Here is a 15,000-nt window from a genome sequence, read left to right as displayed (position 1 = left end):
CAGGGAGTGGGATTTATACTGTAGCTGTACCCTCCACAGGGAGTAAGATTTATACTGTAGCTGTACCCTCCACAGGGAGTGGGATTTATAATGTAGCTGTACCCTCCACAGGGAGTGAGATTTATACTGTAGCTGTACCCTCCACATGGAGTAAGATTTATAATGTAGCTGTACCCTCCACAGGGAGTGGGATTTATAATGTAGCTGTACCCTCCACAGGGAGTGGGATTTATACTGTAGCTGTACCCTCCTCAGGGAGTGGGATTTATACTGTAGCTGTACCCTCCACAGGGTGTGGGATTTATACTGTAGCTGTACCCTCCACAGGGAGTGGGATTTATACTGTAGCTGTACCCTCCACAGGGAGTGGGATTTATACTGTAGCTGTACCCTCCACAGGGAGTGGGATTTATACTGTAGCTGTACCCTCCACAGGGAGTGAGATTTATACTGTAGCTGTACCCTCCACAGGGAGTAAGATTTATAATGTAGCTGTACCCTCCACAGGGAGTGGGATTTATACTGTAGCTGTACCCTCCTCAGGGAGTGAGATTTATACTGTAGCTGTACCCTCCACAGGGAGTGGGATTTATACTGTAGCTGTACCCTCCTCAGGGAGTGGGATTTATACTGTAGCTGTACCCTCCACAGGGAGTGGGATTTATACTGTAGCTGTACCATCCACAGGGAGTAAGATTTATACTGTAGCTGTACCCTCCTCAGGGAGTGGGATTTATACTGTAGCTGTACCCTCCACAGGGAGTAAGATTTATACTGTAGCTGTACCCTCCACAGGGAGTGGGATTTATACTGTAGCTGTACCCTCCACAGGGAGTAAGATTTATACTGTAGCTGTACCCTCCACAGGGAGTAAGATTTATACTGTAGCTGTACCCTCCACAGGGTGTGAGATTTATACTGTAGCTGTACCCTCCTCAGGGAGTAAGATTTATACTGTAGCTGTACCCTCCACAGGGAGTAAATGGGATTTATACTGTAGCTGTACCCTCCACAGGGAGTGGGATTTATACTGTAGCTGTACCCTCCTCAGGGAGTGGGATTTATACTGTAGCTGTACCCTCCACAGGGAGTGGGATTTATACTGTAGCTGTACCCTCCACAGGGTGTGAGATTTATACTGTAGCTGTACCCTCCACATGGAGTAAGATTTATACTGTAGCTGTACCCTCCACAGGGAGTGGGATTTATACTGTAGCTGTACCCTCCACAGGGAGTGGGATTTATACTGTAGCTGTACCCTCCTCAGGGAGTAAGATTTATACTGTAGCTGTACCCTCCACAGGGAGTGGGATTTATACTGTAGCTGTACCCTCCACAGGGAGTAAGATTTATACTGTAGCTGTACCCTCCACAGGGAGTGGGATTTATACTGTAGCTGTACCCTCCACAGGGAGTAAGATTTATACTGTAGCTGTACCCTCCTCAGGGAGTGGGATTTATACTGTAGCTGTACCCTCCACAGGGAGTGGGATTTATACTGTAGCTGTACCATCCACAGGGAGTGGGATTTATAGTGTAGCTGTACCCTCCACAGGGAGTAAGATTTATAATGTAGCTGTACCCTCCACAGGGAGTGGGATTTATACTGTAGCTGTACCCTCCACAGGGAGTGGGATTTATACTGTAGCTGTACCCTCCTCAGGGAGTGGGATTTATACTGTAGCTGTACCCTCCACAGGGAGTGGGATTTATACTGTATCTGTACCCTCCACAGGGAGTGGGATTTATACTGTAGCTGTACCCTCCACAGGGAGTGAGATTTATACTGTAGCTGTACCCTCCTCAGGGAGTGGGATTTATACTGTAGCTGTACCCTCCACAGGGAGTGGGATTTATACTGTAGCTGTACCCTCCACAGGGAGTAAGATTTATACTGTAGCTGTACCCTCCTCAGGGAGTAAGATTTATACTGTAGCTGTACCCTCCACAGGGAGTAAATGGGATTTATACTGTAGCTGTACCCTCCTCAGGGAGTAAGTGAGATTTATACTGTAGCTGTACCCTCCTCAGGGAGTGGGATTTATACTGTAGCTGTACCCTCCACAGGAAGTGGGATTTATACTGTAGCTGTACCCTCCTCAGGGAGTGGGATTTATACTGTAGCTGTACCCTCCACAGGGAGTGGGATTTATACTGTAGCTGTACCCTCCACAGGGAGTAAATGGGATTTATACTGTAGCTGTACCCTCCACAGGGAGTGGGATTTATACTGTAGCTGTACCCTCCTCAGGGAGTAATATTTATAATGTAGCTGTACCCTCCACAGGGAGTGGGATTTATACTGTAGCTGTACCCTCCACAGGGAGTAAATGGGATTTATACTGTAGCTGTACCCTCCACAGGGAGTGGGATTTATACTGTAGCTGTACCCTCCTCAGGGAGTAAGATTTATAATGTAGCTGTACCCTCCACAGGGAGTAAGATTTATAATGTAGCTGTACCCTCCACAGGGAGTAAGATTTATAATGTAGCTGTACCCTCCACAGGGAGTGAGATTTATACTGTAGCTGTACCCTCCACAGGGAGTAAGATTTATAATGTAGCTGTACCCTCCACAGGGAGTGGGATTTATACTGTAGCTGTACCCTCCACAGGGAGTGAGATTTATACTGTAGCTGTACCCTCCTCAGGGAGTAAGATTTATACTGTAGCTGTACCCTCCACAGGGAGTAAGTGGGATTTATACTGTAGCTGTACCCTCCTCAGGGAGTAAGTGAGATTTATACTGTAGCTGTACCCTCCTCAGGGAGTGGGATTTATACTGTAGCTGTACCCTCCACAGGGAGTAAATGGGATTTATACTGTAGCTGTACCCTCCACAGGGAGTAAGATTTATACTGTAGCTGTACCCTCCACAGGGAGTAAGATTTATACTGTAGCTGTACCCTCCACAGGGAGTGGGATTTATACTGTAGCTGTACCCTCCACAGGGAGTAAATGGGATTTATACTGTAGCTGTACCCTCCACAGGGTGTGGGATTTATACTGGAGCTGTACCCTCCACAGGGAGTAAGATTTATACTGTAGCTGTACCCTCCTCAGGGAGTAAGATTTATACTGTAGCTGTACCCTCCACAGGGTGTAAGATTTATACTGTAGCTGTACCCTCCACAGGGAGTGGGATTTATACTGTAGCTGTACCCTCCTCAGGGAGTAAGATTTATACTGTAGCTGTACCCTCCACAGGGAGTAAGATTTATACTGTAGCTGTACCCTCCACAGGGAGTGGGATTTATACTGTAGCTGTACCCTCCACAGGGAGTGAGATTTATACTGTAGCTGTACCCTCCTCAGGGAGTAAGATTTATACTGTAGCTGTACCCTCCTCAGGGAGTGGGATTTATACTGTAGCTGTACCCTCCTCGGGGAGTAAGATTTATACTGTAGCTGTACCCTCCTCAGGGAGTGGGATTTATACTGTAGCTGTACCCTCCACAGGGAGTGGGATTTATACTGTAGCTGTACCCTCCACAGGGAGTGGGATTTATACTGTAGCTGTACCCTCCTCAGGGAGTAAGATTTATACTGTAGCTGTACCCTCCACAGGGAGTGGGATTTATACTGTAGCTGTACCCTCCACAGGGAGTGAGATTTATACTGTAGCTGTACCCTCCACAGGGAGTGGGATTTATACTGTAGCTGTACCCTCCACAGGGAGTGGGATTTATACTGTAGCTGTACCCTCCTCAGGGAGTGGGATTTATACTGTAGCTGTACCCTCCACAGGGAGTGGGATTTATACTGTAGCTGTACCCTCCACAGGGAGTGGGATTTATACTGTAGCTGTACCCTCCACAGGGAGTGAGATTTATAATGTAGCTGTACCCTCCACAGGGAGTGGGATTTATACTGTAGCTGTACCCTCCACAGGGAGTGGGATTTATACTGTAGCTGTACCCTCCACAGGGAGTGGGATTTATACTGTAGCTGTACCCTCCACAGGGAGTGGGATTTATACTGTAGCTGTACCCTCCACAGGGAGTAAGATTTATACTGTAGCTGTACCCTCCACAGGGAGTGGGATTTATACTGTAGCTGTACCCTCCACAGGGAGTGGGATTTATACTGTAGCTGTACCCTCCACAGGGAGTGGGATTTATACTGTAGCTGTACCCTCCACAGGGAGTAAATGGGATTTATACTGTAGCTGTACCCTCCTCAGGGAGTAAGATTTATACTGTAGCTGTACCCTCCACAGGGAGTAAATGGGATTTATACTGTAGCTGTACCCTCCTCAGGGAGTGAGATTTATACTGTAGCTGTACCCTCCACAGGGAGTAAATGGGATTTATACTGTAGCTGTACCCTCCACAGGGAGTGGGATTTATACTGTAGCTGTACCCTCCACAGGGAGTAAATGGGATTTATACTGTAGCTGTACCCTCCTCAGGGAGTGAGATTTATACTGTAGCTGTACCCTCCTCAGGGAGTGGGATTTATACTGTAGCTGTACCCTCCACAGGGTGTGAGATTTATACTGTAGCTGTACCCTCCACAGGGAGTAAGATTTATAATGTAGCTGTACCCTCCACAGGGAGTGGGATTTATACTGTAGCTGTACCCTCCTCAGGGAGTGAGATTTATACTGTAGCTGTACCCTCCACAGGGAGTGGGATTTATACTGTAGCTGTACCCTCCACAGGGAGTAAGATTTATACTGTAGCTGTACCCTCCACAGGGAGTAAATGGGATTTATACTGTAGCTGTACCCTCCTCAGGGAGTGAGATTTATACTGTAGCTGTACCCTCCACAGGGAGTAAGATTTATACTGTAGCTGTACCCTCCACAGGGAGTAAGATTTATACTGTAGCTGTACCCTCCACAGGGAGTGGGATTTATACTGTAGCTGTACCCTCCACAGGGAGTGGGATTTATACTGTAGCTGTACCCTCCACAGGGAGTGGGATTTATACTGTAGCTGTACCCTCCTCAGGGAGTGGGATTTATACTGTAGCTGTACCCTCCACAGGGAGTGAGATTTATACTGTAGCTGTACCCTCCACAGGGAGTAAGATTTATACTGTAGCTGTACCCTCCACAGGGAGTGAGATTTATACTGTAGCTGTACCCTCCACAGGGTGTGGGATTTATACTGTAGCTGTACCCTCCACAGGGAGTAAGATTTATACTGTAGCTGTACCCTCCACAGGGAGTAAGATTTATACTGTAGCTGTACCCTCCACAGGGAGTAAGATTTATACTGTAGCTGTACCCTCCACAGGGAGTAAGATTTATACTGTAGCTGTACCCTCCACAGGGAGTAAGATTTATACTGTAGCTGTACCCTCCACAGGGAGTAAGATTTATACTGTAGCTGTACCCTCCTCAGGGAGTGAGATTTATACTGTAGCTGTACCCTCCACAGGGAGTGGGATTTATACTGTAGCTGTACCCTCCACAGGGAGTGAGATTTATACTGTAGCTGTACCCTCCACCATCGAGTAAGTGGGATTTATACTGTAGCTGTACCCTCCACAGGGAGTGAGATTTATACTGTAGCTGTACCCTCCTCAGGGAGTAAGATTTATACTGTAGCTGTACCCTCCTCAGGGAGTGGGATTTATACTGTAGCTGTACCCTCCACAGGGAGTAAGATTTATACTGTAGCTGTACCCTCCTCAGGGAGTGAGATTTATACTGTAGCTGTACCCTCCTCAGGGAGTGGGATTTATACTGTAGCTGTACCCTCCACAGGAAGTGGGATTTATACTGTAGCTGTACCCTCCTCAGGGAGTGGGATTTATACTGTAGCTGTACCCTCCACAGGGAGTGGGATTTATACTGTAGCTGTACCCTCCACAGGGAGTAAATGGGATTTATACTGTAGCTGTACCCTCCACAGGGAGTGGGATTTATACTGTAGCTGTACCCTCCTCAGGGAGTAATATTTATAATGTAGCTGTACCCTCCACAGGGAGTGGGATTTATACTGTAGCTGTACCCTCCACAGGGAGTAAATGGGATTTATACTGTAGCTGTACCCTCCACAGGGAGTGGGATTTATACTGTAGCTGTACCCTCCTCAGGGAGTAAGATTTATAATGTAGCTGTACCCTCCACAGGGAGTAAGATTTATAATGTAGCTGTACCCTCCACAGGGAGTAAGATTTATAATGTAGCTGTACCCTCCACAGGGAGTGAGATTTATACTGTAGCTGTACCCTCCACAGGGAGTAAGATTTATAATGTAGCTGTACCCTCCACAGGGAGTGGGATTTATACTGTAGCTGTACCCTCCACAGGGAGTGAGATTTATACTGTAGCTGTACCCTCCTCAGGGAGTAAGATTTATACTGTAGCTGTACCCTCCACAGGGAGTAAGTGGGATTTATACTGTAGCTGTACCCTCCTCAGGGAGTAAGTGAGATTTATACTGTAGCTGTACCCTCCTCAGGGAGTGGGATTTATACTGTAGCTGTACCCTCCACAGGGAGTAAATGGGATTTATACTGTAGCTGTACCCTCCACAGGGAGTAAGATTTATACTGTAGCTGTACCCTCCACAGGGAGTAAGATTTATACTGTAGCTGTACCCTCCACAGGGAGTGGGATTTATACTGTAGCTGTACCCTCCACAGGGAGTAAATGGGATTTATACTGTAGCTGTACCCTCCACAGGGTGTGGGATTTATACTGGAGCTGTACCCTCCACAGGGAGTAAGATTTATACTGTAGCTGTACCCTCCTCAGGGAGTAAGATTTATACTGTAGCTGTACCCTCCACAGGGTGTAAGATTTATACTGTAGCTGTACCCTCCACAGGGAGTGGGATTTATACTGTAGCTGTACCCTCCTCAGGGAGTAAGATTTATACTGTAGCTGTACCCTCCACAGGGAGTAAGATTTATACTGTAGCTGTACCCTCCACAGGGAGTGGGATTTATACTGTAGCTGTACCCTCCACAGGGAGTGAGATTTATACTGTAGCTGTACCCTCCTCAGGGAGTAAGATTTATACTGTAGCTGTACCCTCCTCAGGGAGTGGGATTTATACTGTAGCTGTACCCTCCTCGGGGAGTAAGATTTATACTGTAGCTGTACCCTCCTCAGGGAGTGGGATTTATACTGTAGCTGTACCCTCCACAGGGAGTGGGATTTATACTGTAGCTGTACCCTCCACAGGGAGTGGGATTTATACTGTAGCTGTACCCTCCTCAGGGAGTAAGATTTATACTGTAGCTGTACCCTCCACAGGGAGTGGGATTTATACTGTAGCTGTACCCTCCACAGGGAGTGAGATTTATACTGTAGCTGTACCCTCCAGAGGGAGTGGGATTTATACTGTAGCTGTACCCTCCACAGGGAGTGGGATTTATACTGTAGCTGTACCCTCCTCAGGGAGTGGGATTTATACTGTAGCTGTACCCTCCACAGGGAGTAAGTGGGATTTATACTGTAGCTGTACCCTCCACAGGGAGTGGGATTTATACTGTAGCTGTACCCTCCACAGGGAGTGAGATTTATAATGTAGCTGTACCCTCCACAGGGAGTGGGATTTATACTGTAGCTGTACCCTCCACAGGGAGTGGGATTTATACTGTAGCTGTACCCTCCACAGGGAGTGGGATTTATACTGTAGCTGTACCCTCCACAGGGAGTGGGATTTATACTGTAGCTGTACCCTCCACAGGGAGTAAGATTTATACTGTAGCTGTACCCTCCACAGGGAGTGGGATTTATACTGTAGCTGTACCCTCCACAGGGAGTGGGATTTATACTGTAGCTGTACCCTCCACAGGGAGTGGGATTTATACTGTAGCTGTACCCTCCACAGGGAGTAAATGGGATTTATACTGTAGCTGTACCCTCCTCAGGGAGTAAGATTTATACTGTAGCTGTACCCTCCACAGGGAGTAAATGGGATTTATACTGTAGCTGTACCCTCCTCAGGGAGTGAGATTTATACTGTAGCTGTACCCTCCACAGGGAGTAAATGGGATTTATACTGTAGCTGTACCCTCCACAGGGAGTGGGATTTATACTGTAGCTGTACCCTCCACAGGGAGTAAATGGGATTTATACTGTAGCTGTACCCTCCTCAGGGAGTGAGATTTATACTGTAGCTGTACCCTCCTCAGGGAGTGGGATTTATACTGTAGCTGTACCCTCCACAGGGTGTGAGATTTATACTGTAGCTGTACCCTCCACAGGGAGTAAGATTTATAATGTAGCTGTACCCTCCACAGGGAGTGGGATTTATACTGTAGCTGTACCCTCCTCAGGGAGTGAGATTTATACTGTAGCTGTACCCTCCACAGGGAGTGGGATTTATACTGTAGCTGTACCCTCCACAGGGAGTAAGATTTATACTGTAGCTGTACCCTCCACAGGGAGTAAATGGGATTTATACTGTAGCTGTACCCTCCTCAGGGAGTGAGATTTATACTGTAGCTGTACCCTCCACAGGGAGTAAGATTTATACTGTAGCTGTACCCTCCACAGGGAGTAAGATTTATACTGTAGCTGTACCCTCCACAGGGAGTGGGATTTATACTGTAGCTGTACCCTCCACAGGGAGTGGGATTTATACTGTAGCTGTACCCTCCACAGGGAGTGGGATTTATACTGTAGCTGTACCCTCCTCAGGGAGTGGGATTTATACTGTAGCTGTACCCTCCACAGGGAGTGAGATTTATACTGTAGCTGTACCCTCCACAGGGAGTAAGATTTATACTGTAGCTGTACCCTCCACAGGGAGTGAGATTTATACTGTAGCTGTACCCTCCACAGGGTGTGGGATTTATACTGTAGCTGTACCCTCCACAGGGAGTAAGATTTATACTGTAGCTGTACCCTCCACAGGGAGTAAGATTTATACTGTAGCTGTACCCTCCACAGGGAGTAAGATTTATACTGTAGCTGTACCCTCCACAGGGAGTAAGATTTATACTGTAGCTGTACCCTCCACAGGGAGTAAGATTTATACTGTAGCTGTACCCTCCACAGGGAGTAAGATTTATACTGTAGCTGTACCCTCCTCAGGGAGTGAGATTTATACTGTAGCTGTACCCTCCACAGGGAGTGGGATTTATACTGTAGCTGTACCCTCCACAGGGAGTGAGATTTATACTGTAGCTGTACCCTCCACCATCGAGTAAGTGGGATTTATACTGTAGCTGTACCCTCCACAGGGAGTGAGATTTATACTGTAGCTGTACCCTCCTCAGGGAGTAAGATTTATACTGTAGCTGTACCCTCCTCAGGGAGTGGGATTTATACTGTAGCTGTACCCTCCACAGGGAGTAAGATTTATACTGTAGCTGTACCCTCCTCAGGGAGTGAGATTTATACTGTAGCTGTACCCTCCACAGGGAGTAAGATTTATACTGTAGCTGTACCCTCCTCAGGGAGTAAATGGGATTTATACTGTAGCTGTACCCTCCACAGGGAGTAAGATTTATACTGTAGCTGTACCCTCCACAGGGAGTGGGATTTATACTGTAGCTGTACCCTCCACAGGGAGTGAGATTTATACTGTAGCTGTACCCTCCTCAGGGAGTAAGATTTATACTGTAGCTGTACCCTCCACAGGGAGTAAGTGAGATTTATACTGTAGCTGTACCCTCCACAGGGAGTGAGATTTATACTGTAGCTGTACCCTCCACAGGGAGTAAGATTTATACTGTAGCTGTACCCTCCACATGGAGTGGGATTTACACTGTAGCTGTACCCTCCACAGGGAGTAAGATTTATAATGTAGCTGTACCCTCCACAGGGAGTAAGATTTATACTGTAGCTGTACCCTCCACAGGGAGTGGGATTTATACTGTAGCTGTACCCGCCACAGGGAGTGGGATTTATACTGTAGCTGTACCCTCCTCAGGGAGTGAGATTTATACTGTAGCTGTACCCTCCTCAGGGAGTGAGATTTATACTGTAGCTGTACCCTCCACATGGAGTGGGATTTATAATGTAGCTGTACCCTCCACAGGGAGTGGGATTTATACTGTAGCTGTACCCGCCACAGGGAGTGGGATTTATACTGTAGCTGTACCCTCCTCAGGGAGTGAGATTTATACTGTAGCTGTACCCTCCTCAGGGAGTGAGATTTATACTGTAGCTGTACCCTCCACATGGAGTGGGATTTATAATGTAGCTGTACCCTCCACAGGGAGTAAGATTTATACTGTAGCTGTACCCGCCACAGGGAGTAAGATTTATACTGTAGCTGTACCCTCCACAGGGAGTAAGATTTATACTGTAGCTGTACCCTCCACAGGGAGTAAGATTTATACTGTAGCTGTACCCTCCACAGGGAGTAAGATTTATACTGTAGCTGTACCCTCCACAGGGAGTGGGATTTATACTGTAGCTGTACCCGCCACAGGGAGTGGGATTTATACTGTAGCTGTACCCTCCACAGGGAGTGGGATTTATACTGTAGCTGTACCCTCCACAGGGAGTGGGATTTATACTGTAGCTGTACCCTCCACAGGGAGTAAGATTTATACTGTAGCTGTACCCGCCACAGGGAGTGGGATTTATACTGTAGCTGTACCCGCCACAGGGAGTGGGATTTATACTGTAGCTGTATCCTCCTCAGGGAGTGGGATTTATAATGTAGCTGTACCCTCCTCAGGGAGTGAGATTTATACTGTAGCTGTACCCTCCTCAGGGAGTGAGATTTATACTGTAGCTGTACCCTCCACAGGGAGTGGGATTTATACTGTAGCTGTACCCGCCACAGGGAGTAAGATTTATACTGTAGCTGTACCCGCCACAGGGAGTGGGATTTATACTGTAGCTGTACCCTCCTCAGGGAGTGGGATTTATAATGTAGCTGTACCCTCCTCAGGGAGTGAGATTTATACTGTAGCTGTACCCTCCTCAGGGAGTGAGATTTATACTGTAGCTGTACCCTCCACAGGGAGTGGGATTTATACTGTAGCTGTACCCTCCTCAGGGAGTGAGATTTATACTGTAGCTGTACCCTCCTCAGGGAGTGAGATTTATACTGTAGCTGTACCCTCCACAGGGAGTGGGATTTATACTGTAGCTGTACCCTCCACAGGGAGTGGGATTTATAATGTAGCTGTACCCTCCACAGGGAGTGGGATTTATACTGTAGCTGTACCCTCCACAGGGAGTGGGATTTATACTGTAGCTGTACCCTCCACAGGGAGTAAGATTTATACTGTAGCTGTACCCTCCACATGGAGTGGGATTTATACTGTAGCTGTACCCTCCACAGGGAGTGGGATTTATACTGTAGCTGTACCCGCCACAGGGAGTGGGATTTATACTGTAGCTGTACCCTCCTCAGGGAGTGGGATTTATACTGTAGCTGTACCCTCCACAGGGAGTGGGATTTATACTGTAGCTGTACCCGCCACAGGGAGTGGGATTTATACTGTAGCTGTACCCTCCACAGGGAGTAAGATTTATACTGTAGCTGTACCCTCCACAGGGAGTGGGATTTATACTGTAGCTGTACCCTCCACAGGGAGTAAGATTTATACTGTAGCTGTACCCTCCACAGGGAGTGGGATTTATACTGTAGCTGTACCCTCCACAGGGAGTGGGATTTATACTGTAGCTGTACCCTCCTCAGGGAGTGGGATTTATACTGTAGCTGTACCCTCCTCAGGGAGTGGGATTTATACTGTAGCTGTACCCTCCACAGGGAGTGGGATTTATAATGTAGCTGTACCCTCCACAGGGAGTGGGATTTATACTGTAGCTGTACCCTCCACATGGAGTAAGTGAGATTCTGTGTATCTTATTGTAGTGGAAGTATGATTTCATTCATCATTTTCTGACATGTCAACCACTTCTGGAACTAACTAACTAACTAACTAACTAACTAACTCTCTCTCTCTCTCCCTCTCCCTCTCTCCCTCTCTCTCTCCCTCCCTCCCTCCCTCCCTCCCTCCCTCCCTCCCTCCCTCCCTCCCTCCCTCCCTCCCTCCCTCCCTCCCTCCCTCCCTCCCTCCCTCCCTCCCTCCCTCCCTCCCTCCCTCCCTCCCTCCCTCCCTCCCTCCCCATCTCTGTCTGTCTCTCCCCCTCTCTCTCTCTCTTTGTAGCTATGGCGACATGGTCGAGCACTTCCTGGTTCTCGAGGGGTTGGGTCAGTACTGTGTGTGGGAGGAGACTTTCTCGTCTCTCAACCGATTGGTCGACTTCTATAGATCACACAGCATCGCCCAGGAGAGACCTGTCTACCTGACCGACCCTCCTGACACACCTCTACACTCACACACACCCTCACACACACCTCTACACACACACACACCTGCACACCCTCTCACACACACTGCCATGCATCTACCGGACCCTAACCCAAACCCCTACACACCCCTAACCCTAGCACACACACACACCCCTAACCCGTATCTAGCTGAGCACCACACACACCCCACTCACCCTCGCACACACACCCCTAACCCTAACACACACACCACCCACTCCCCTAACACACACCACACACACACCCCTACCCAACACCCCCCAGCCCCAGCCTGCTACTCCAACAGAAGAGAACCAAGCAGGAACCTGAACTGGGGTTATTCTGCCCCTACATAACCACACACACACACACACACACACACACACACACACACACACACACACACACACACTACCGAGTTCCACACTGCCTCTTGAAGCAACGTCAGCACAAGAACTGGTCGTCGGGAGTTTCCTGAAATGGGTTTCCATGGCAGCCGGCACACACATTCTAGACGACGCTTCCATATTTGGAGCCCTTTCTTGTTTGAGCAACAGACAATGGCCCCTGTGCAGAAAGCCAGGTCTATACAGAAGTGGCCTAATCCCCCAACATCAGTGGCCGACTAAAAGCTTTTGTGGCTGAACGGAAGCAAGTCTGCGCGTCTAGTGGAAAGCCTTCCCAGAAGAGTGGAGGCTGTTATAGCAGCAATGTTCCAACATCTAGTGGAAAGCCTTCCCAGAAGAAAGGAGGCTGTTATAGCAGCAATGTTCCAACATCTAGTGGAAAGCCTTCCCAGAAGAGTGGAGGCTGTTATAGCAGCAATGTTCCTACATCTAGCGGAAAGCCTTCCCAGAAGAGAGGAGGCTGTTATAGCAGCAATGTTCCAACATCTAGTGGAAAGCCTTCCCAGAAGAGTGGAGGCTGTTATAGCAGCAATGTTCCTACATCTAGTGGAAAGCCTTCCCAGAAGACTGGAGGCTGTTATAGCAGCAATGTTCCAACATCTAGTGGAAAGCCTTCCCAGAAGAGTGGAGGCTGTTATAGCAGCAATGTTCCTACATCTAGCGGAAAGCCTTCCCAGAAGAGAGGAGGCTGTTATAGCAGCAATGTTCCAACATCTAGTGGAAAGCCTTCCCAGAAGAGTGGAGGCTGTTATAGCAGCAATGTTCCTACATCTAGTGGAAAGCCTTCCCAGAAGACTGGAGGCTGTTATAGCAGCAATGTTCCAACATCTAGTGGAAAGCCTTCCCAGAAGAGTGGAGGCTGTTATAGCAGCAATGTTCCAACATCTAGTGGAAAGCCTTCCTAGAAGAGTGGAGGCTGTTATAGCAGCAATGTTCCTACATCTAGTGGAAAGCCTTCCCAGAAGTGTGGAGGCTGTTATAGCAGCAATGTTCCAACATCTAGTGGAAAGCCTTCCCAGAAGAGTGGAGGCTGTTATAGCAGCAATGTTCCTACATCTAGTGGAAAGCCTTCCCAGAAGAGTGGAGGCTGTTATAGCAGCAATGTTCCTACATCTAGTGGAAAGTCTTCCCAGAAGAGTGGAGGCTGTTATAGCAGCAATGTTCCTACATCTAGTGGAAAGCCTTCCCAGAAGAGTGGAGGCTGTTATAGCAGCAATGTTCCTACATCTAGTGGAAAGCCTTCCCAGAAGAGTGGAGGCTGTTATAGCAGCAATGTTCCAACATCTAGTGGAAAGCCTTCCCAGAAGACTGGAGGCTGTTATAGCAGCAATGTTCCTACATCTAGTGGAAAGCCTTCCCAGAAGACTGGAGGCTGTTATAGCAGCAATGTTCCTACATCTAGTGGAAAGCCTTCCCAGAAGAGTGGAGGCTGTTATAGCAGCAATGTTCCAACATCTAGTGGAAAGCCTTCCCAGAAGAGTGGAGGCTGTTATAGCAGCAATGTTCCTACATCTTGTGGAAAGCCTTCCCAGAAGACTGGAGGCTGTTATAGCAGCAATGTTCCTACATCTAGCGGAAAGCCTTCCCAGAAGAGAGGAGGCTGTTATAGCAGCAATGTTCCAACATCTAGTGGAAAGCCTTCCCAGAAGAGTGGAGGCTGTTATAGCAGCAATGTTCCTACATCTAGTGGAAAGCCTTCCCAGAAGACTGGAGGCTGTTATAGCAGCAATGTTCCAACATCTAGTGGAAAGCCTTCCCAGAAGACTGGAGGCTGTTATAGCAGCAATGTTCCTACATCTAGGGGAAAGCCTTCCCAGAAGAGTGGAGGCTGTTATAGCAGCAATGTTCCTACATCTAGTGGAAAGCCTTCCCAGAAGACTGGAGGCTGTTATAGCAGCAATGTTCCTACATCTAGGGGAAAGCCTTCCCAGAAGAGTGGAGGCTGTTATAGCAGCAATGTTCCAACATTTAGTGGAAAGCCTTCCCAGAAGAGTGGAGGCTGTTATAGCAGCAATGTTCCAACATCTAGTGGAAAGCCTTCCCAGAAGAGTGGAGGCTGTTATAGCAGCAACTTTTCTACATCTAGTGAAAAGCTATGGGTCTGGTTGGGGTCAGGGGTCAGGGGTCAGGGTGAGGTGTATTTCATGTAACAGTTATTGTAGTATTGATGCAACATGCTATGGGTCTGGTTGAGGTATATATCTGTATGGGGTCAGGTGTATTTCATGCTACTCTACTGTGTGTGTGGTGAACCTATATGAAATGTATCTCCCCCTAGCCCCTAGCCCCTGACCTCTAACCCCGGACCTCTGACCTCTAATCACTGGTCTCTGATCTTGATGACAATAAAGTTTCTCCTCTGTAGATTACAAGACGTGGCCACTTGTTTATTCACGAATCTCATA

At 47.8% G+C, this 15,000-nt stretch overlaps 2 protein-coding genes across 2 annotated transcripts in view; one reads left to right on the top strand and one right to left on the bottom strand.

Moving 5' to 3' along the window:
• LOC135535920 (GRB2-related adapter protein-like) overlaps window positions 1-13,404 on the top strand; it is a 26,772-nt gene extending 13,368 nt beyond the window's left edge. The window contains exon 4 of the mRNA XM_064962321.1: window positions 12,046-13,404. Within this exon, the coding sequence (XP_064818393.1) occupies window positions 12,046-12,544 (499 nt within the window). The 3' untranslated portion in view covers window positions 12,545-13,404. The remainder of the gene's footprint in view (window positions 1-12,045) is intronic.
• A 1,563-nt stretch (window positions 13,405-14,967) lies between these two features.
• LOC135535924 (sodium/mannose cotransporter SLC5A10-like) overlaps window positions 14,968-15,000 on the bottom strand; it is a 24,929-nt gene continuing 24,896 nt past the window's right edge. The window contains exon 7 of the mRNA XM_064962325.1: window positions 14,968-15,000. This exon is cut by the window's right edge and continues 388 nt beyond it. The gene's annotated coding sequence lies outside the window, so the exon portion shown is untranslated.

Source organism: Oncorhynchus masou, unplaced genomic scaffold, assembly GCF_036934945.1.
Source record: "Oncorhynchus masou masou isolate Uvic2021 unplaced genomic scaffold, UVic_Omas_1.1 unplaced_scaffold_532, whole genome shotgun sequence".
NCBI lineage: Eukaryota > Metazoa > Chordata > Actinopteri > Salmoniformes > Salmonidae > Oncorhynchus > Oncorhynchus masou.
This window is presented reverse-complemented; position numbering and strand designations above follow the sequence as displayed.